This window comes from Pectinophora gossypiella, chromosome Z (genome assembly GCF_024362695.1).
Source record: "Pectinophora gossypiella chromosome Z, ilPecGoss1.1, whole genome shotgun sequence".
NCBI classification, from domain to species: Eukaryota; Metazoa; Arthropoda; class Insecta; order Lepidoptera; family Gelechiidae; genus Pectinophora; species Pectinophora gossypiella.
In genome coordinates this window covers 14,797,636-14,821,571 of record NC_065433.1, presented here as the reverse complement: position 1 = coordinate 14,821,571, position 23,936 = coordinate 14,797,636, and the positions used below count along the sequence as shown (strand labels likewise).

Here is a 23,936-nt window from a genome sequence, read left to right as displayed (position 1 = left end):
GCATAGGAAATATCCTGTATGTCGATATTGTAAATTCAGAATTAATTATCAGAAGTTAGCGTTTAACGCCTAAACAGCTGGATCGATTTCGATGAAAATGCCATGTAGACAGATTGAAACCCAGTGACGGACAAGGACTGGCCGAAAACCACGCGAACGAAGTCGCAAGCGTCAGCATAATCTTAATTAATTATAATTAGTCGTATATAGCTATACTTAATAAAAATAGTTAATAGTAGAGCTGTTAGATTCACGGTCAAAGCACACTAGGTCAGGTAATGTTTATTGACATCTGTAAGACGCTCACATGAGTGAGCCTCACGTCGCGACGAGTTCGTAACGAACAGGTAGGTATGCAACAGACATAGCACAGCATAATCAAGTAACATCTGTTTTGGTCCGCTGCACCGTGATACCTGATCTCAATCTCGATTATTGTTTGCATGTATGTAATTATTATTTACATCATCCTTCTTGGTGCCGTATGCTATTACAACTGCAGGCTACCTGATGTTCAGGTAAACACTTACTGCTGTGCCACATCATACTTACCTACCTACTGCAAAAGGAATAAATATAAAATATTATGTAACATTTAACACAAAACGACTTTGTATCAAAATTCAATCACAGTGTATGTAACTAAAATGCAACGCTTCAAAATAATTAAGGTAAGTACATTTTGGTTTAACACAAAGGTGATGTTGGCGTTTAAAAATATAAACGTCATTGTGTCGTTGAGGCTGCATTGATAAATATCTACCTTTTGTCTTCTCTTTTCACGGCGCAACAGAAACAATAATGAATCTTGTGGCGGGTTTTATTTACATCCGCTGGCGATTCGAACGAACCTCGGTAAAAACAAAGTTTTTATCCATCCACTCCAGCATTATTCGGCACTTACTACACTGCTCATCATTTTACACCGCCGCAACTTACTAACTTAAGTGCCCATTGGTTTTTAATACTACGTAAATTTGTCACTTAAAATCAAAATATACATTTTGCATTACTTAATATACATTTTGCATACCAATAAGGCTGTTTACGTACTATCTTTGCGTCGCTCCCAAAACCGGCTACCTCTGCAGCATGAGGAAGGCACATTGACGTAAACATTATGACCGCTGCTGTATACAGAAACCGTGCGAAATCCACAAGTGTTACGAATTTTGAGGACAAAACAAAACTACGCTTACACCGGTAACATAGTATGAAAAAATACCAACATTCAGCGTCAATAACATGCTGGTTTTTAGTGGTAGTTAATTGATACGTTGCTTGTAGTTGTGTATTTATTCTGCAAAGAGTTACCTATTGGACAACTATTGTCTTTGAGAGATCTTTGAAAATAAATGCATAGGAATATCGAGGGAATAACAGGCGATTGCCTATTTTATGCTGATTGTCAGTGTGTCAAATACTGCAAACGCGATGTGAAACTCAATTTACCTGTTGTTGCAGCGATTACGGATGATGGTGGTGTTTTGTATAAATGTTGCACGCCATTTATACATAAGTACAGCGCATTGCGTTATTGCTTGCACATTGATACGGGTGCGCAGCCGCGTCTACAGCTCAATGCACTTGCGCCGCCCGCGCACCTTAGGCGAATGTAGGTACCTACTACCACGAGCGATAATAAACTCAGCTTAAAAAGGATTCGCTATGCGTGCTTGCTAACTGAAATTGTTGATTTATAAACATATACGTACCTACAATACAAATACACTTTATTGCGCCAAAATAAAAAGAAACCCACCTACTTACTGTTCGCCAATCGCTAATTATACATATATTAGGTATGTATTTACCATTATATTTTTCCGCATAGATAGATACCTTTTTTACTTATCTATGTATTTTGACACTAAAGGGTATTGTAAATATGTTGTTTATCCTTCACTGGTCCAGTTAATTATAAATATATCTGCTAAACAACACTTGAATTTCTCGCTGAACTTAATGAATTAATCAATCACAATAACTGGGTTCAGTAGTAAAATCATTGCGTCATAGGTATACCTACCTACATAGTTGGTTTTACTATAATATTAATTAGGTATGCCAGCGGCGTTAACGTTTTGTTTTTTACTATTTAAAACGCGATGTGCTACTCTGTACTATTGGCAATTTTAGCGATCAAAGCAAAAAATAAATAATAGGGTAGATAATAGGCAATTTTCGCCGATATTGTGTTGCGGAAAAGCGCAGAGGTCAAGGCTTCGTGTTCTAAATTGCAGACAGCATTTTTTTATAATGCTGAGATTATCTATTGCGAAACATAAGAGTTATTTGCTGTTTATTTAATAAAAACATTGAGTTTATGAGTTATTTAATAAAAGTAAACAGAAAAATATAGCAATTGATTTTATAATTATTATTTTGTCATTCTTGTAAGTAAGGAAGTAAGTGTGGAACTTACTTGTAAGTATCAAATAGCAGGTACGTAATTCCTTAAAAAAAAATGAAAAATAAAATTGTTGATATTTTTTTTGATGACTAGTATCTTGAACTACATTCTGCAACTTATTGACATAATTCAATCTAGGTATGTTTATCAAGCTTGATGAATCTGTCTAGTTCCGCGACAGGTACAGCTACCAATTCGATACAGTTTGTGTTACTTGCATTGCGTGAGAGTCTTGCATAGGTAGATACCTACCTAATTAGTTCTTTTTTCATTCTGTGCTGTGCAATACCCATCATGTAATTATGAATTTAAAACACGATTTTGTTCAGTATGACCGTGCTCGAAATAGGTAGATACACTAGGTATATACGGAGTGTGATGGACCTGTGCTACAGTATAATTTCACTTCACAATTTATCTACTTAGGTATGCAGATAATCTTACTTTCTAACTTATTTCATCAGACAGAAAAGAGAAAATTAGGCAAATAGGTTCAACGTGTACACTTAAAGTGTTACTTATACTACTGTTACACAATCCGATACGTCGTTCACTGCTGCCACACAAACCTAATTATGTACTTATTAGGTAGGTAGGTACTTACCTATAACCTGCAGGCAGAACCATTGCCGTTCAGCTTGAGTTTCACTGATTTTATTCTCGTTTCACGCCCAATAACTTCTCAAAACAATATAAATATTACCTATCAGTGAAAGGGAAGACAATTATATTTTTCTACTCAATTATTTATCAAAAGTAACAAACAAGTGAACAAGAGGCTATACCATTGAAAAACTAATACTTCAAATGTAGGCGGCAGCACGGTTGTGAATGTTCCTAAATGTTCAATGTTCATAGAATGTGGAGCAACGTGGGGTAGATATATCCCGTCTGAAGGATAAGTTACGAAAATCAGCCAGTTGGAATAAGGCCTTTAGAGAATAAATATAACACTATGATTTTTTAGTTTTTTTTGCTGCGCAAAGGGTTTAAATTTATGAGACTTCCAAAATGATTTCATGAAACAGATAAGACAAGCTAAGGGATGCGCGTAGGATACTTATGGATGTTTTTTTATGGTACTTATTTTAATATTATGCAACTCCTACCATAAATAAATAGGTAGGTTAGTTAGGTAGCTACTTACTATACTTAATAATATATTTATACTAATTCCAAGTTGTTGGGACAGCTGTGAAATTATTCTTGCGATGAAGGCGATATCTTTATATATTGTATTATATTTATTCTACGTAGTAGATCATTTTTACAATAGTTTTTTTTTTACCTAAGTGTAAACTGAATCGTTGTGACATTGAAAATTTGAAATGGTAACTTGTTATTACGTAATAAGTACATTAGGTTATGTTAGGATCAGTATTTTTATTTATTTCTACATTTAAAGCAAGTAGATATGAGAGCTAATAAAATATTAGACTTCGTTTTTAAATAATTTTCAGCCAACGTCGAAAGTGATAAAACGAAACTAGCTATTTACAAGTTTCCAGCTCATTAGCTCTCATTCTGAGGTTGAATCGCGATTTCACCATTTACGAGCATAACATGCACCATTTATTATCTGATTTTTGGGACAAACACAAAAATGTTGATCATCTGTGTATTAGCTGACAGATATTAATACTATCTTTTTAAATATTTTTATTGTTTGCACTTGTGGCATAAAATCTTAATCTTTGTCTACAGGATGAAACGGGTCGGTTAATGCGAAGAAATATTGTAAGATACGCCATTCTCGCTTACGTGATAACCCTCCAAAGGGTGTCTCTCAGAGTCAAAAGGAGATTCCCCACGTGGCAGCACGTAGTTGATTCCGGTAAGTATCTACACATTCTAATCGTTACCATGTCCTTTTCCCTAATTATAATAAGTAACTGTAAGAAAAACTGTAAGTAAATCTTAATAGATACAAAGTCGACTATTTCTCAATTGTGTAGAAATTATGGTCAGCATCCTACCTAACGTACACAAATAAGTACCTACCGTAAAACGAAATTAAAATTAAAGTAACTTTTTAAATATTACGTTAAAATTGAATAAAAAGCACATTAATAACTGAGAGAAAAATATAACATAATATAAAAACAGTCTTATCAACTTTAGATTGAATATGGGGCTACTTTGATAACATGGGTTTTTTAAATGGATATTGCAAAGACACCCCAAATTCGAATATAAAATAATAAAAATAAAATTTTTAACAAAAAACAACCGACTTCAAACGCAAAACTAAAAAGCAATAAATGAATTTACTTCGCACAAAGTAATTAGTACGTATTTTTAATTGGATAATTAATTTTATAATTCTGAAGTCGGTGCCAAGTAAATTCTACAACGAGGTACCTATAGCTAGCTTTTTAGATAAGCATTAATAAGTAAGTTTGAATTGAAAATTTTTGAGGCAACTTTGATTGTAGGGGTGAAATTGATTCTGTAAAGTAGAATATAATAATATACACATAAGTAGTTAAAGAAATGAATTAAGTTTCTTGAAACTTTTATTTAATAAGTACTCTAATTTAATAACAATAATAATTATTAATATATTATTCATATATTTTTTTATATTGATCGAAGCAGTAAGTATTGCATATGAAAATATGTAATAACCTATTAATATACTTAAGAGGTAAATTAAAATGGCAATCCAAGCCAAAACATGAAAACTTTGTTTTAATCACTAAGAACTGTGTAACTTCAAGTACTTACTACGTGTAGAACGGTAACTCTCCGCCCCTCATCATTTGTATTGGAAGGCAACCTCGTCCCTCTGGGTCTTAATTTAGCCGTTAAGGAATAAGGGTGAGAGCCCCTGACTGTGTCTCTGGCGCACGGTAAGAATGGGATTTTTATGTGGAGTGTTCGGTTCGGGGTGTTATGACGGTTGGCGGAGATTCCATTCATTGTGAGTTTTTAAGCCGTCCGAAGACCTTTGATTTGACTTAACGACTACAATAGCTGGTGCCGACGATCGCAGCAACTAATTAATTCATATTTCTTCTTAACTTTTTCAGGCTTGATGCTGGAAAGCGAAAGAAAGGTCTTCGAGAAAATGGACGGGAAAAGTCCTATGTCAAAATACTGGATGCCATTAGTTTGGGCGACAAATATAATAAATAGAGCAAGGAAAGAAGGCTTGATTACTAGCGACCATATCGTACAAACCCTGTTAGTAGAGCTATCAGATATAAGAAGACGACTAGGAGCCCTCATAGGATATGATACCGTCTGCGTGCCCCTAGTTTATACGCAGGTTGGTGTTGAATATTTAGAACCGCATTTTATTGCATTTTACTGTGACTGATGACTATATAAACAGCCTATACACGTCCCACTACTGGGCAAAGGCCTCCCCTCAATCAACCGGAGGGGGTATGGAGCATACTCCACCACGCTGCTCCACTGCGGCTTGGTGGAGGTGTTTGGGCTAGTAGCCCGGGACCAACGGCTTAATGTGCCTTCTGAAGCACGGAATCATTTTACTTTTTCAAGCCTACAGTGTCCTTACCAAACAAAGGACCTGCTGAACATAGCAGTATATTAGCAGTGCTCAGGTAGTTCTGAAATATAGACCGTACGCTTTTACAACATCAGTAAATATCGAAGTAGGTTATTACCTTCTATTTCATACTTATTTCAACACCATTTCCAGTATCCCTTGCGTTATAAGTAGTTTTACAATTTTATGACACCAGCTAAAGCAGCGAAAGCAGATAAAATTTATAAATTGTAAGTACCCATGGATAGTGAAATTGGATTCCAGCAAATATTAACATACTATTGCAATGAATGATTTATTTGTCTTGTTTTGCTGTAAGTACTTATACTTAGTATGTCGTTGTTTTATAGCTGGTAGCCAGAATGTGATCTATCACTATTTCTTATAGTCTACACAATATGAAGATATCAAAACTACCCACGTGACAAAAAGCAAATGCGGTCACACGCTTCATTATAGATTTATTTTTTACGGTTTTTTACGGCATTTTTGTTACTACTGATCTCAAAATGGCATTTAGATTCAAAATACAATTTAACATAAATATTTACCATGCGATTAATTAGGTAAGGTGAATTTTGAGGACAGCAAAATTAACAATTCCATAGGGCGGAATCCTTAGCATCGGGTAAGAGTTCTTAATGGCCCTATTGTATTGGCGGCCGGCCAAGTATTGAATGGCATCGGAGGCAAAGATCTTTAAGAACAAAAGGCTCAATAATGTATAATGATTAAAGAAAGAACCACCAGTGCGTGTTGCCAGTGATGACCTACGGCAGTGAGACGTGGCCGTTTACTATGGGTTTCGTGAGGAGGCTCGGTGTCGCTCAGCGGGCAATAGAGAGAGCTATGCTCGGTATTTCCCTACTCGATCGAATCAGAAATGAGGAGATCCGCTGGAGAACTAAAGTCACCGACATAGCTCGGAGAATTGCAAAGCTGAAGTGGCAGTGGGCAGGACACATAGCGAGGAAAACCGATGGCCGCTGGGGCGGAAGGGTTCTGGAATGGCGACCACGTGTCGGACGACGCTCAGTGGGTAGGCCCGCTACAAGGTGGACCGACGATCTGGTGAAGGTCGCGGGAAGCCGCTGGATGCGGGCAGCGCAGGACCGATAGTCGTGGAGATCCTTGGGGGAGGCCTATGCCCAGCAGTGGGCGTCGAACGGCTGATGATTAAAGAAAGAACAGTGAGCAAGATCGACGTGAAGTGATCTATTTTCAGGACTGACAGAGACCTGTCCTAACCTAAAGGTACCTGTGTGTTTCTTAGTCTTTGTACAACATAAAGCGTAACCATGTAGAGCGCGATACAATAGGTATTTTGCGGCAACAACGAGTTGACTATGTAAATTAAGTTCTGAAGTTTCCTTTATAAATCAGTCGGCGAGATATTTTAACGGCACAGCTTAAATAGGAGGTACCTACAGACAATAATCCGGTCAAGTGCGAGTCCGACCCGCGCACCTAGAGTTGCGAGGCCTTGACTTTGTCGTGGAAAAACTACTATCTCCGTACATCGAAATAGATCATGGTTACTTTACCAGCTGCAAATGATTTTGCAATTGCAAAAATATATTTTTCTCCCGTTTAAATAAGTACTGTTGTCACGGTTTGTTACCAACCGCAAATAAGTTTGTAATCGCAAAATCATTTTTTGTAATGGAAAAAATATGGTATAGGATTTTTAGTTTACTTGTGCTGTAAGAACCTTCCTTTTTGCCCCATAATTCTATGTCTGGATTTTAATTCCGCTACGTAATGTTTGAATTTTGATTGCTTTGATTTAGATGCTTGATTTTTCATACATTTTCATACGGACAATAAAGTAAACCCTATAGAATATATCAGAAGTCTGGGCAGACTCAAAAATAAAATGAAATTAGGTACTAAACCATGTCGCACTCGCAATCTCAATGGAGTAATTTTAACGGCCTCCGTGGTTCAGTGGTTGAGCGTTCTGCTCACGATCCGGATGTCCCGGGTTCGAATCCCGGTGGGGACAAATCACTTTGTGATCCCTAGTTTGGTTACGACATTGCAGGCTGATCACCTGATTGTCCAGAAGTAAGTTAAGCCGTTGGTCCCGGTTACTACTTACTGATGTAAGTACGTTGTCGTTACATGAGTTACGTTAGGGGCCTTTGGCGGCTCAATAATAATCCTGACACCAGGGTTGATGAGGTTGGTAATCCACCTCACAACCCACACGATAGAAGAAGAATGGAGTATAATGCCTTGGTTGGTTTCTACAATAGGTTGGTCAGGAATGAGATAAATAGTACATTAGATAAACAGCCTAATAAATTACATAACACTGCTGCACAGGCCTTCCCTCGATCAACCGGAGGGAGTATGTTGCATCTCCATCACGCTTTTTTTACGGATAGCAACAACCGGGTATAGCTACTTAACATGCCTTCTACATCACGGAAAAAAGTTGATAAGCAGAGTAGTATTTTTTAAAAATTTCTGTCTAAAAATAAGTATAAGTAAATGTACTTACAGGTAGTAACGCTCGCCCTGTACACTTACTTCGTGGCTGCTTTGATGGGCCGCCAGTTAGTGCCGCCTGCGCCGGGCAGCACCTCCAAATATGAACCTGACGTCTACTTCCCATTATTTACTGCTTTGCAGGTAAATATATAACTAGTACACCTATATACTTCATTAAATTAAATTAAAGAGAAGGCGGACATCGTGTATTTTTAAAAAAACAGCGAATTGGCCTCGGACAGTCAAGAGTGGAGAATACTACACCGACAAGAGAGCGGCTGTTAACCCTTTCACGGGCAGAGACCATGGGACATTGGTGCTTCATAATTGAGTAGCTCGGTGGCGCAGCGGTAAACGCGCTCGGTTTGCGATTGCTGAAGTTAAGTAACTTTCGCAAAAGCCGGTCATAGGATGGGTGACCACAAAAAAAGAAGTTTTCATCTCGAGCTCCTCCGTGCTTCGGAAGGCACGTTAAGACGTTGGTCCCGGCTGCATTAGCAGTCGTTAATAACCATCTATCCGCACTGGGTCCGCGTGATGGTTTAAGGCCCGATCTCCCTATCCATCCATAGGGAAGGCCCGTGCCCCAGCAGTGGGGACGTTAATGGGCTGATGATGATGAATAGATAGTACGACACATTGGAATCGGAACGTCATTAGACGTTCTTTCCTTCAAAGTGTTAAGTTAATGATGATGGAGTAAGTAGTTCAAGACGTAGACCGGAAGGAGGTAAGAGAATGGGCATTCTGTAGAGGTAAGTAAACCACTTAACATAATGTTTAAGCTGGTTTAAACAAAGCTGTTCAGAGGTTTTACAAAGGTTTTTGGGAGGAATTTGTTTACCAAGTGCATTATCCCAACCCCAAAAGTTTTCGTGTGATGGGAGCTTAGACAACCCGTGAGCCGTGGAATCCCAGTTGGTAGAACGCTTGCCTCTCACTCTGAGGCCGCAGGTTCGAATCCAGCATAAACCTAAACCAATGATTGTCGAATTTGTTTTTGAATTCATGTTTGGATCATAAGTGATTATACCTAATCACTTGCACGGAATACCTCACGTGCTCAGCGGTGAAGGAAAACGAAGATGAAGGAGACGTGAGGAAACCCACAATAGATATGTGACCTAACCTGTATTGGGCTGGTTTTCAGTTCGCGGGTTGGAAGGTCAGGCAGGCAGTCGCTTCTGTAAAAAGCCGGATCTGACAAATCTTCAGGTTATGGACAAAAATTTTACTTTATAATTTATCTTAGTTACCTCTTTTTAAAAGATAATATTCCTATAGGAGTCGTCATTACCTATATACTTCGGTATGTCTACATACATTTAAAATGAACCTACCTATCCTTACATGTTTTATATATAAAAGTTTTCTTTTCAGTTCTGCTTTTACGTGGGCTGGTTGAAAGTAGCGGAAGTGCTCATAAATCCTTTTGGAGAGGATGACGACGATATAGAATTGAATTGGCTGATAGATAGGCATATAAAGGTTCGTATTTGTAAAATACTAAACAACATTACTTGCTACTACGCTGGACTGGGAGCGAGTAAAAATCATAAGTAGAACATGTTCAGCTGTTTGTCTTCCCGGGCATTCCGTAAAATCCGACAGAGATATCGTAATGACAGAGTGATTATGACATTTCATCCGCCTATGAAGAAAGTATCGCATATCTTTATAAGATATACATAATGCAGAAAGATTGTACAGAATTTGTGCTGAAGTACACTTCTGTCTAGTAGGTACACCTACTAGACAATGAAAATCTGTACTTAAAAATTTTGAGCGCTAAATGGTATGTCTAATACACCGTACCGGCCATCCTGACATCAGGACCGCCGCGCCGGTGTATTTTCCTTTTGGGTGGATAAGAAAATGACAGGTATATATAATTTAAAGTAAAATTAGGTGTCTGCAGGAATCAGTTTATTAAAAATACATTTGTATATACGTACAATCTCAACTCTGCCAACAGGGTTGTTAAAGACAATGAAATTCCTCTTGCATACTTACTAAGTTACTACACTCCAGATCCTGACAAACTACTTTTGCTTCTTCCACTCTCATTAGTCGATCTCATTATATCGACTTTAGCCTTGGCTAATAGTGTAGTAAAATTAGATACTTTTTACTTAATGGCACGACGAGCTTCTTTTATACCTACTTATGTACCTATTACATAAGTATAATATACATCAATGTGAAAATCACGTGAAAATATTAAAGCATGACGTCATCAATAAATAAAATCAAACGTAGACGTAGGTAGTTTGGCTTCTATTTCAATGTTAATAATATTACAATTTTATAAAAAAAAAACTCAATCAAGGGTTTTCTTACAGGCAGCCTACATGATAGTAGATGAAATGCATGAAGAACATCCGGAACTTCTAAAGGACCAGTACTGGGAAGAGGTGGTGCCTAAAGACCTGCCGTACACAGTGGCTTCGGAGCACTATCGTCGTCACGAACCCGCCTGCTCCGCTGACCACTACAAGGTCAAGGCGGAAGACGCAGTCTACGCAAACGTACAAGCACCTAGGAAAAGCCACGACGAAACATACGCTGATTACGTAAGTATTTACTTTTAAATACCTAGTATTATTGTTACTAAGTATTTTTTGTACTGACAGTTGAGAGACAATTTTCAACTGAGTAAAAAAAATACTTAGTTTTTAAGATTTTTATACATATATATGACAAGTAATAGTAATTAAATACTTCACAATAAATATTAGTCAGTAAGTAATTCACTTAATTCTCAATAATAAAATTTACGTTCTTAGAATGTTGGAGATACCACAGTGGTATGCTGGTAACACAGTGGTAACACTTACGTCATAAAATCGCTAGCAATGGCGGTTTTTCATAGGACTGAGCATAAGTAGGTACCTGGTTTTGTTTTACCATGTGTCAGCCTGTATAATATTTTACCTAAACTGTTACCCACAGGCAGGAGGCACGTTTTCTTCAGGTTGACTGCGTCTCCTCCTTATTATGCCCCCGAAATTCTAATGGTCGTTTTCATCAAAAATTATCTTTAAAGTTTTAGGCACCGCCTAAAATAATATAATGGACTTCCATTCCACCTTAGGACTTCGCATTATTTTGTGTCAAAAGTACCTGCAAATTGTCTTTCTTTTGACTGCTCGTGGCTTTATCCACCCTATTAGGGATCACTAGTCATTTTATGTGGGTATGTAATGGAGTATGTATGATTTTCATAAACGTGATACAACTTTACGAATAACCAACATATGCAATTTTTCAGGAAAGTGTAGATACACCATTGGTAGAACGACGAAAAAACTGGTTTCAGAGACAGATATCAAGAATGGGTTCTGTTCGATCTGCTTCGACGGCATATTCGTCAGGTGGTTTATTTGGCCGCAATCGGCACAACTCTGTCGTGTACTCGAGCCCCGAGGCGGGCCAGCCGACCGCGCCGCCGCCCCCGCACCATAAGATGTCGCTATACGAGCGACTCGTCGGCCGCAAGTCCGGCCGCGGACAACACAGGCAAAATTCGAGACATGGTAACCACTTACCTTCGTTTCTATTAATTTTACTTTCCATTTATGGTACCTACCTATTACAAATGGGTGAATTTCAACAAAAGCATGACATATTATAAGGGAAAATGGGACAAGATATCGAAATGATAAAATGACACATTAGTGGTGTAGTTTTCGTAACTCAATGATTTTTTTGCCAAGGGAGAGGTATTTTTGGTATTTGCTTTACCCAGAAAAGTATCCAAATTCATTTGAGCAGCATTTTGCACGTACCGTTTTTCAATTCACCCAAATCTAGTTAACATTTCATTGTCATTTTTAAAATGTTTAATACTATTATACAATTCAATACTTTTTAAGATAAGTAAATAAAAAATCTCGTTCTACAGGTGGCCAAAAGAGCAATGGTTCTGCGATACCGATAACGCTGCGAAATCGACCACGCATTCCCACACCAGACGTAACTAAGGAGGTGATGGACCGTGAGAACAGACTCGCCATGGGTATGCAGAACATGGGCGTGATCATGGCGCAGGGCTACCAGAACGAGGTGCCGGTGCTAGGCGCGCTAGTGCTCTCTCCGATTCAGGAGCTGGATAGCGGGTCGGTGAACAACACGCTACACGCCGGCCAGCCGGGCACCACCGCACTGGCACAGGCGGTTCTCTCGCCGGGTGGGCTAGCGCCCATGCTGACCAGCGGGCCTGTCACTCTATCGCCGATGGGCGTATCACAGTTGACGCTGGTGAGCTCGGCACCGTCCACGCCGCGTACGGATCGTGCGCCCCCCTCTTCCCCTGGCAGCACCGCGCCCACGTCCACACCTCCGGCTCCGCGTGCTACTGTCACCGAACTACCATCCTCTGACCGCGAAAGTGACCATAGTGCCAGCACTGGCACACCGCCTCAGTTTGCCAGGAAACCTAATGGATCCAAAAGAGGAGAAGTCTATGTGTAATTTACTATCCGTTCAAAACGAGTGGTGCTTATTATTGTGATCGCTAGAATTTTGTACAGAATTAATTTGACTGGCGAAGATATTACCTAAAACTATATCAAGATAGCTCATTTATTGTTAGACGACTATTTGTGTTAAATTAAATTTAGGCACAAACAGGGATTGAGTTGTATATCTTTCTATAAAGTATTTTTATTTTATTGTTTTTGTTTCATTTAGGGTTCTATACCTCAAAGGGGAAAAAAACATGCTCACTAACCGGAAGCATTCGCCTGCATTACATTACAAAATTGCTTCCCTGTCTGACGAGGATTCATTTATAATGCAACATTTATGGTTCGATTTCAATCAATAATACATCCCCTCACAGACAAGTAACTGAAAATACTCGGTTTACCTCGCTCACTGATGTAATAGACCCGTTTCCCCCCCGAAGGGTAGGAAACGGATATTTAGGTTTCAGCCGAAGCTTGACCCACTTGTGAGGTGTGCGTCAAGCTAGCGGCCTCAAAAAAAAATGGGCACGAAAAAATAATTTGACCATACCAAAAAATAGTACTCTTATTGAAAAAAATAGTACCTGTTGTAAAAAAATTAGTACCATCACGGTTCTGGATTTATAGCCATGTTTTATTGCACTTGCTAGCTTGACGGTGAGCGAAATTTGGCGAGAGTTAACGACAAGGTCTTTCGCTTTGATTTAAACGCCAAAAAATAGTACCGAAATAGTACTCACCCCCTGCAAAATACCGAAAGTAGTACTTCAACGGTTCCAAAGTTATAAAGGCAGTTCTTCTTCGTTCGGTATGGTCAAATTATTTTTTCGTGCCCATTTTTTTTTTGAGGCCGCTAGCTTGACGCACACCTTGTGAGATTACCTCCCCCCGAATTTCGCGCCGCGGCGATGGCAAGACGTACTGTGTAGTAGAACTGAATAAGTAGATAAATTAAACGAGTATTATAATCGTATATTTATTTCTCTTTAGACTAAGTAATAATCACAGTTTAATAATCACAGCCGTTAATTATGATAATGGTGTAAATAATGCAGTCAAGTGTGTTTGATTAACCTGAGGCGTTTTTTGAGGGATCATCTTAAAATAGTGTTTTAGGAAAGTGTCTCTGCTCCTCCAATTCCCTTTGCTAAGCACTTCGTCTAAATTCAAGTTTTTGTTGATCCAATTGTCAGAACTAACTGCTGACCTAAAACTACCAGGCGTAGTTGCAATGCCTGCAGTTTTGAATAGATTACGGAGCCATCCTGAGATCACTGTCCGTGATGCTTCTTTAACCTTATTTCTTGTTGTTATGAACAACCGGGTAGATTTATTTGACCTGCGTGATTCACCTAAAGAAATAATGGTCTTAATCCAGTAAACAACGTTTAACTTTTGAGAATCGAACTCATCTAGCCTCCATCCTGATTGTCTAAAGGTTGAACGGTCGGTCTTTGACCCGAAAAGAGGCCAAAATATTAAGTGATCATCGTGGACCTCAAAGTGCTCTGGACTAGTATCCAGAAGTGTCAAATCATGAACTCTTCGTCCCGACATGAGTAGTAACAGCGCTGCTGTATGGCAAGACACTTGGTATAGGCTTCTTCTGTCCAAATCGTAATGATTCAGGAAGTCAATTAGCTGGCTTACTTCCCATGTGTGTGACTTGGCCGGTGGAGGGTTGTTTGCAAATATCGCTTTCAAAGTCTGTTTTACCAGTGGATGGCCACTCAGACGTTCGCTGTTTTCGGGATTTGAGAAGGTTACGGCTACAGATTTGTGTAAAGCAATTGATCTTGCAGCTAGTTTAATATCTTGGTGAAGATAACACATGTACTTCGCGATATTTTATGGCTTTGGATCGTTTACTAATACATTATTCTGGCTTGCCCATAATCTCCACCTTGACCAGACTGGTTGGTAGGTTTTCAAAGTTGATCTTCGCCAAGACCGTTCCAGTAGGTTTCGCATATCGATTGGCCATGAATCTGTAAGCTGGCACCAACCTAAACCTTCCAAACCTGCAAACATATGTCTTTTATTGCTGGTGGTGGTTTCCCTGTTCTCAGATCTGTAAGATTTACGTGTAGATCCGGGATTGTGAAGGGTTGACATACTTAATGCTATTTTGCTTATCTCTGCTTTCCAAAATGTCCTCTCCCACTTCGGGACTACAAGCAGATAGGTTCCCATTGAGCGACCTAGGTGTCGTAGGACTCGCGGAATTAGTGCTGGTGGGGGGAAGAGCCATCCTAGCTGGTAGTTCCACACTTGGCTGAATGCGTCTACAAACAGGCATTCCTTGTCGCGAGCATCCTCGCTCACGTAGGTGGGAACAACAGCCGATCGAGCACTCGCGAATAAATCTACATCTGGAACTCCCCACATTCTGAAGATTTGTTGACATATTTCCAGGTTCAGCGACCATTCTGGTAGATCTTTCCATCTGGATAGGCTGTCCTCCGAAAGGTTGTACTTGCCAGGTAAGTATCGTGCCACTAGATTTATTCTGTGTTCTTTTGCCAGATTGAGAATTAACTGGGTGATGTGAAGGAGTCCTGGGGATTTGGTTCCCCCCTGCTTCGTTATATAGGCCACCACAGATCGATTGTCTGACTGTAACATGGCTGTTTGATTCTGCAGAAGATGGCCCATTGCTTTCAAGACTTCGAATACTGCCCACAGATCCTTTCTGTTGCTGTGCCATTTCATTTGTTTCTTGTTCCAGTGGCCGTTCAGATGGGAGTTTCCTACAGTCGCCCCCCACCCCTTTTTTGCAGCATCGGTTGTGATGAATATTGATGCGCCTTTGTGATGGATTGGGGAATTGTGAGCGATGTTTTCTAGCCACCATCTCAATTCTTCTGACACGTGATTTGGTAGTGAAAACTTCCTGTGCTTTTAATCCATTGGTAATTTGTTTGCTGCCATCTGAATGGGGCGGCAGTGAAGTCTTCCCAGAGGGACGATGAAGGATGTAATCAGAGTGTAAAGACCAGTCGCCATCTTGTTCGACATGACATTTTCAAAGTTACTCCACAACATTTAATTCGTTTCATTCCGTAACTTATCCTCTCAATTTTTGTAGCTGTATTATCTAACTTTCACCATGTACCATAAGTGTAGTGTTGTGAGTTGTGATAGTAGACGAAAGGACGTAATTTTTTGTAGATTTCCGAAATCTGAGATACAACTCCAAAAATGGGTAGATTGGTTCTGAAAGATTGCGAAGTGTCCTGAACTTAAGAAAGCAGAAAAGGTTTTTCTCATCGCCACGCGTGAGATCTTGCCTCCGCGTCGATGCCTATCCAACATTATTTAGTGCTGATGAGATCACTACTGGTATGCCCCAAGGCTTACACCACGATGCCGATGGAACCAGTAAGTATCCTCAGAGTTATTTAAAATAATGTATCACATTATTTATTATTAAGTGGCTATTCTATTGACAATTGATGCTCTGTTTGTTGTTCTGCTTAGATAAGTTGGTCTGTTTGGGACAGTTGGTAGTGAAAAGAACAGTGGCAGAAGTCTGAGAATGCAACTCACTGAAAAATTTATTACTTTTCAGAAAATATCTCTCATGAGCACAATTTTTGCAAGAGGAGGCTGCGGGAAGACCACTCCTACAGCAAAGTTGAAGTTCCAGAGAAACGTACAAGAGTGGTAAGTTTTACACATCTTGAATCAATGATTAATATGTATGATATACACAAATATCCAGTTACGGGCAATTATTTTGATATTGTTTTACTTTTCATATTTATCTACAGATAGAACACAAAAAAAATGCCCTCGACAGAATGGACTAGGTATGGGTGTGGCGTAGTAGGAGGTTTATTTGTTTCTGTTAATTTAGAGCTGTTGTGAGGTTATTATTATTTTTTTATTTTGTGTTTCTTATTACAGATGCACCCATTTACTCCACCCCTCGACGCCCTAGACGAAGAAGGCCTGTGATTGTTACGAAAAAATCTCTGACATCAATTTGTGCAAGAATTTACTCTGATTACATGAGATCCAGAAAACAATCCATTAAAAAATAAAATAATTAATAAATAGCACTACCTATTTCATTTCAAATTCTCATTCCAAATGAAAATAATTAGATCTAATCACGAGGGTGAAAAAGGGAGGCGATTTAGGCTTAAAAAGGCTAAAATTTCTACCACCCAAACCTATTAACTTCCAAGGCAAATAATTCAATTTAAAAAAAAAGAGCTGTCATGTTCTATAAGAGCAGTTTCCACAGAGCAATTTTTTTACTATGGAACGAAAAAAAAAGCGCGGGAACACTTGAAGAAGGCGGGCGATTTTAATTTTGTAAATTCGTAATAATATGGAAAAAGTTGTACATACTGTTAATTTTGTATATATTTACTTAGGATAATTAATATAATAGCGAGTATAAATATTTTTACTGTATAAAGTGTACATACGTGACAAGTGGGGCTCGTCATAATGACGAAGCCCCCGAAGAGGAAAAAAGGAAAACCGCCTCCGTCGCAAACTTCGGGGGCGGAGGAGTCTACCGATTCGGACTCTACGGAACGGGGCAGCAACTCCAATGAAACACAGCCGGATAAGTACACCCCTTACAGGGTCATTGATTATAATTTAGGACTTGATTTGTGAATTTTGATTATTTTTATTTTTAAACTCAAAAGTTTCCTTTATGATATCTGTAATTGTTTTTGAATTTATATTGGTGTTCTGGGTTTTATTTAAATGAATAACTTTAATTATAGTTTCTGTAATAAGATTCAATATAGTTTTGTCAGACATGAATAAGTCAAGCAAATTTTTTGTTTGTTCAGCCTTATTAAGTGATGGGAAATTTTGAGCATTAAATAGATCTAAGAATTTAGCTTTAGTATATTTGTTTTTATTTTCTGCAATCTTTAGTTTTTTAACAGGACATTCGCCTGAAATAGAGATGTGGTTTCCTTGGCAATGAGCACATACTGCCTTTTCAGCAGGAACTTGGCATTCTCTAAAACTGTGTTTGTCAGAACAAATCGAACAACGTTGAGCATTTTTGCAAAATTTGGCCATATGACCATATCTGAGGCAATTGAAACATTGCTTAACTGGTGGTATATATGGGAGGACAGGAAGTCTCCACATTTTGATGAAAACATAGTCAGGCAAGCAAGTCGAGGAAGCAAAAGTAATGGTAACAGTTTGAGTTGGTTCTAGTTTGAAACCTTCATCAACCTTTTGTTTTTTCAGTATACATCTCACACAAATAATTTTTTTGGAGCTCGATTCCAAGGCTTTGAATACTTGATAGTTGCTCATTTCGGCGGGCACACCGGTGATAACTCCAGTGAGCTCGGTACTCCCTGCCGGAATAGAGGCCTTTAAACATTGGTCTCTTAAGAAAGTGGTATTTTCTAAGAAGGCGTTGGCCATATTCGGTCTGTCGAACACTACTCCCATTTTGTATTTGTTGACTTTCTTCAGATATTTGATGCCTTTAATTGACCGTACAAAACAGTTATTTAGGTACATCATGTCTCTCGAACCGATGGTTTTGTTCGGATCTGTACTCTCAATAAATACAACAAACTCACTGCCTGCTGCACTGTCCTCAGGATATCGCCTGTTATAATCAATGACCCTGTAAGGGGTGTACTTATCCGGCTGTGTTTCATTGGAGTTGCTGCCCCGTTCCGTAGAGTCCGAATCGGTAGACTCCTCCGCCCCCGAAGTTTGCGACGGAGGCGGTTTTCCTTTTTTCCTCTTCGGGGGCTTCGTCATTATGACGAGCCCCACTTGTCACGTATGTACACTTTATACAGTAAAAATATTTATACTCGCTATTATATTAATTATCCTAAGTAAATATATACAAAATTAACAGTATGTACAACTTTTTCCATATTATTACGAATTTACAAAATTAAAATCGCCCGCCTTCTTCAAGTGTTCCCGCGCTTTTTTTTTCGTTCCATAGTAAAAAAATTGCTCTGTGGAAACTGCTCTTATAGAACATGACAGCTCTTTTTTTTTAAATTGAATTATTTGCCTTGGAAGTTAATAGGTTTGGGTGGTAGAAATTTTAGCCTTTTTAAGCCTAAATCGCCTCCCTTTTTCACCCTCGTGATTAGATCTAATTATTTTCATTTGGAATGAGAATTTGAAATGAAATAGGTAGTGCTATTTATTAATTATTTTATTTTTTAATGGATTGTTTTCTGGATCTCATGTAATCAGAGTAAATTCTTGCACAAATTGATGTCAGAGATTTTTTCGTAACAATCACAGGCCTTCTTCGTCTAGGGCGTCGAGGGGTGGAGTAAATGGGTGCATCTGTAATAAGAAACACAAAATAAAAAAATAATAATAACCTCACAACAGCTCTAAATTAACAGAAACAAATAAACCTCCTACTACGCCACACCCATACCTAGTCCATTCTGTCGAGGGCATTTTTTTTTGTGTTCTATCTGTAGATAAATATGAAAAGTAAAACAATATCAAAATAATTGCCCGTAACTGGATATTTGTGTATATCATACATATTAATCATTGATTCAAGATGTGTAAAACTTACCACTCTTGTACGTTTCTCTGGAACTTCAACTTTGCTGTAGGAGTGGTCTTCCCGCAGCCTCCTCTTGCAAAAATTGTGCTCATGAGAGATATTTTCTGAAAAGTAATAAATTTTTCAGTGAGTTGCATTCTCAGACTTCTGCCACTGTTCTTTTCACTACCAACTGTCCCAAACAGACCAACTTATCTAAGCAGAACAACAAACAGAGCATCAATTGTCAATAGAATAGCCACTTAATAATAAATAATGTGATACATTATTTTAAATAACTCTGAGGATACTTACTGGTTCCATCGGCATCGTGGTGTAAGCCTTGGGGCATACCAGTAGTGATCTCATCAGCACTAAATAATGTTGGATAGGCATCGACGCGGAGGCAAGATCTCACGCGTGGCGATGAGAAAAACCTTTTCTGCTTTCTTAAGTTCAGGACACTTCGCAATCTTTCAGAACCAATCTACCCATTTTTGGAGTTGTATCTCAGATTTCGGAAATCTACAAAAAATTACGTCCTTTCGTCTACTATCACAACCACAGATCATATAATACTAACGATCACAACTCACAACACTACACTTATGGTACACGGTGAAAGTTAGATAATACAGCTACAAAAATTGAGAGGATAAGTTACGGAATGAAACGAATTAAATGTTGTGGAGTAACTTTGAAAATGTCATGTCGAACAAGATGGCGACTGGTCTTTACACTCTGGTATGGCAGGCGAAATAGGAAAGAAGTATGAAGGAGGGGCGGGGTGGAACTGTCATGTTCAATATGAGCGCACCATAGACTTAATGCGAGAGTGATATGTATGAAGATAACCGCCCATGACGCCGTGTAATCTAATCTGCATAGAACGAATCACGAACGAATGTTGAATGTGTCTGGGACTCAGAACAATAACTAAAGCATAGAAGGAAGGCTAAAATAGCAACAGAACTCTATAATTCTGCTCTACTTTATCTTACGGAACCGGCGTAATGTTAGACAAAGACGCATATACAAAAATTGTTTCGTAATTTCGTAGGTTGTCACAAGTTTTTCATTGCCTAGTGTTGGGTTTCACTTTAGTAATATGTCGATAAAATTAAATTTACTTACAATTAATGTCGATAATTTTTTTTTACAAGATTTCTTTTTGTAGGATGCAGTTATCTTCTTCTTGATGAATGGAGACTCTGTCTCTGATAGGTAAGTATCTAACCATTTTTGGATTATATTGGCCCCGATTCCTGCAGACATCTCTTAATTTTACTTTAAGTTATACCTGTCATTTTCTTATCCGCCGAAAAGGAAAGGGACGGATGATTGACAGCTCTTAATTTTAGGAAGAATGAGTAAATAAATGAATAACCCGGGCGAATTTTTAGACGGTTGTTTTAGATTTGTGCTTAAAATTGACGTGTGTTCCATAAATTTTATGCTTGTCGATTACCCGTCCCTTTCCTTTTCGGCGGATAAGAAAATGGCCCCGATTCCTGCAGACACCGCCTAATTTTATTTTAAGTTATATCTGTCATTTTCATATCCGTCGAAAAGGAAAGGGACGGATGATTCACAGCTCTTAATTTTAGGAAGAATGAGTAAATTAATGTGTCGGGTTATTGACTGACGTAAAATTTTTAGACGGTTGGTTTAGATTTGTGCTTAAAATTGACGTGTGTTCCATAAATTTTATGCTTGTCGATTACCCGTCCCTTTCCTTTTCGGCGGATAAGAAAATGACAGATATAACTTAAAATAAAATTAGATGGTATTTACAGGAATTAGCACCAATGACAGATATAACCTAAAATAAAATTAGATGGTATTTACAGGAATTAGCACCATTGTCTGGTTTATATTAGTTTGGAGCTGCAGCTCACATTCAGGAAGGAAAGAAAATAGCCAACTGTTATCGTTTCATCGGTAAGTATTTTGTAATATTCGAATTTATTTATGATGTCATCCGCCGTGCACTGGTGTCGATCGACGTGCCGTGCAAATTGGAACCGCCGGGTCTAAGCCGCACAGACGGTAAGAGGCCCGATGGGCTCACGCCATAGACATAGAAAAGAGTATGGACTGGAAATACCTACAGAAAAAACGTGCCACTCTGTAAACATAAAATGGCGGTCTTTACTAGGGCTACAAGCTGTTTCAATACTAGGATTACCATACTCGTACCTACTAGATATAGCATTATACTTAAAAAAAATACGGCATATAAGTATTCATAAGAGAACAGAAAGGGAAAGTAAAAGGTAGGTAGGTGGTGTACTGTATCTTTCGTGTAAAACTTGTAAGTATTGTATGTTGTGTGCAATAAAGTATATTTGTATTTGTAAAGGAAGGTTTAGTCAAGATTTATCTAAGTCGCTTACACAAATCTATAACATTCATTCAAAGACCTTGTATAGAATAGACGGAGCATATTTAAGACGAAAGAAAAACATAGGTTTTGTCTTTCGCACTCATGTGAGCCGTCATAAGTTAAAAAGAGATAAATATACTATCGTCGTAACGCCTTTTGTACTTGCGTAGCGGGTTTGTTATAGAAACGTACTTATTTGTATATATTTTGTGTCACGACCACTAGGGATGTTCTATGTCTTTATCGACATTATTATCGGCTAAATATTTCATGTTAGTCCAAGATCTAAAAAATTATACATTACAAATTGAATGATTAATTAAATACAGAAATAACGACCTAGTATCCATACCTGGGTGGGTAGAACCACAAGTAAATTAGTTAAAACGATACCTATTTGTACCCTGATAGAAAGATACCTATGAAGAACCGTACGTTGCGGTGACAGATTCAGAACCACTTATTCAACGTAATTATCATGGACAAATTTGTTAAAGATCAATTTATCATTTTTGAATCTATGTCATTTCGCAAGGTGTTATGGCCGAGGAGGTCGAGGACGGTCCATCTAGTCCACATATACTATAGTATCATTTTAATACGACATTGCGGCCACCCTTTGGTTGCTATAAATCACATACCTACCCTTTTATAAAAATTAAATTCACGTTTTTCATTGACTTGACCGGAAATCGAATCGGCTCTCGATACAAGAAGTAGACGACCTTCTAGTATATAATAAAAGCAAATACTTCTTTATAAGATTTTTATTCAATATAGTTAGAATACAATGACCACGAAGCACTTAACAATTCCGATTTTTGGTGGTAAAAAAATTTTTCCTCATGTTCACTTTCTTTAGAAGTGTATAGTGTCGGCTCTGGTCGTTATAACTTTACCTGCAAGAATGGCACATATTAACGTGGAGCACACAAATACACAAGAATTACATGTTTACACATTGCACATAGAAGGAATAATCACAGGTACTTACAAAAATAGTTATTCATACTAATTATTTTGTGCAATAGAGATTATTTGTATTGTATTGAATTATTTATTCCATGCTAATGTAGAATACAAAAACGAAATAGCTGCAAATTCATCTACAAACTTATAACTAAACTTAAACTCACCTTATGTGAGATATGTGAGTGAATATTGTTGGTACTGCATCTCTATGTAATATTTTTGTTTGGTATCCTGCTCGATAGAAAGCAAGATACATCGAAATGTAATTAGCACAGGCTTAAATAAGGAGAAGGCGTCCTTCAGAAGAGAGAATCATCTCGTTTCATGGTCTGAATCCAATTGTTTCTTAATTTCTGGTTTCGTAAATTAGGATATTTAGAAAATCTGGAAAATACAATATATTTATGTAATCTTCATACAAATCGGAAACAGGTCGAAAAATAAATTAAACGAGAATAGAATAACACATGTAGATGATACATTAAAACATAATATTATGTTATCGACATCAAAGGACAACACTACTTATAATACTTTGGGTACATGATCTGTCAAAGCTGATTAACGTAAAATGTGAAATCAATTATTTGTACAAATGGGACGGCTTTGCTGAAAATATGCGTCTGCATCGTGTTTAGGGCTCAATAAACTTTACAAAAACCAGACCAGGTAATGTATTTCTTGCACACAAACATGTATTATGTGGTCGATAACTTACCCATGGTGAGACATTGTTTGATCGTTCTCCATTATAACACCCATTCTACTCTCACAACCAATAGCTACGCAAGCCATGGTTTATAATGAATAACTATTTCACAGATTGTTTATATAAAAAGTTAAAATAACGTCCCAAAACACCAAAAAACTAACGGCAGGTTTGGTATCCAGCTGACTACCACAACATCTCAAAACGGTAAACACTGACGTTCTAGACAGCGGTGTTTGTCTATGTTTGTTTCTTTTTTCCACAGAGATTGTTGCCATAGGGAAGAAAGAGAGCTGTGATAGTTTGATCGTCACTCTAAAATATTATCCGTCTATTCTATACAAGGTCTTTGCATTCATTACATTCTTTATTGCGCGCAGTTCGTATCAACCTGGAGTGTTGGAGTAGGAGTAAATAAGAACAGGAGGTAAAATGAAATATAAAT

General features: G+C 38.1%; 1 protein-coding gene and 2 long non-coding RNA genes across 5 annotated transcripts in view; 1 reads left to right on the top strand and 2 right to left on the bottom strand.

Moving 5' to 3' along the window:
* The window catches only part of LOC126380686 (bestrophin-4), a 33,018-nt gene extending 19,919 nt beyond the window's left edge, over positions 1-13,099 (top strand). For 2 of the 3 annotated variants that reach the window (XM_050030254.1, XM_050030255.1), the window contains exons 4-10: positions 4,118-4,247; positions 5,446-5,684; positions 8,439-8,567; positions 9,807-9,914; positions 10,769-10,999; positions 11,698-11,962; positions 12,331-13,099. In XM_050030254.1, coding sequence (XP_049886211.1) covers positions 4,118-4,247; positions 5,446-5,684; positions 8,439-8,567; positions 9,807-9,914; positions 10,769-10,999; positions 11,698-11,962; positions 12,331-12,899 — 1,671 coding nt within the window. In that variant the 3' untranslated portion in view covers positions 12,900-13,099. The remainder of the gene's footprint in view (positions 1-4,117; positions 4,248-5,445; positions 5,685-8,438; positions 8,568-9,806; positions 9,915-10,768; positions 11,000-11,697; positions 11,963-12,330) is intronic. The other variant, XM_050030256.1, reaches the window with a different exon arrangement.
* Positions 13,100-19,144: 6,045 nt separating this feature from the next.
* On the bottom strand, positions 19,145-19,957 carry LOC126380716 (uncharacterized). The gene is made up of 3 exons (XR_007568513.1): positions 19,740-19,957; positions 19,455-19,549; positions 19,145-19,210 (listed from the first exon to the last, which is right to left on the bottom strand). It is a non-coding gene; the product is annotated as an uncharacterized LOC126380716 (long non-coding RNA).
* Positions 19,958-22,441: 2,484 nt separating this feature from the next.
* On the bottom strand, positions 22,442-23,843 carry LOC126380714 (uncharacterized). Its single transcript, XR_007568511.1, has 3 exons — positions 23,501-23,843; positions 22,947-23,166; positions 22,442-22,709 (listed from the first exon to the last, which is right to left on the bottom strand). It is a non-coding gene; the product is annotated as an uncharacterized LOC126380714 (long non-coding RNA).
* Positions 23,844-23,936: the final 93 nt, after the last annotated feature.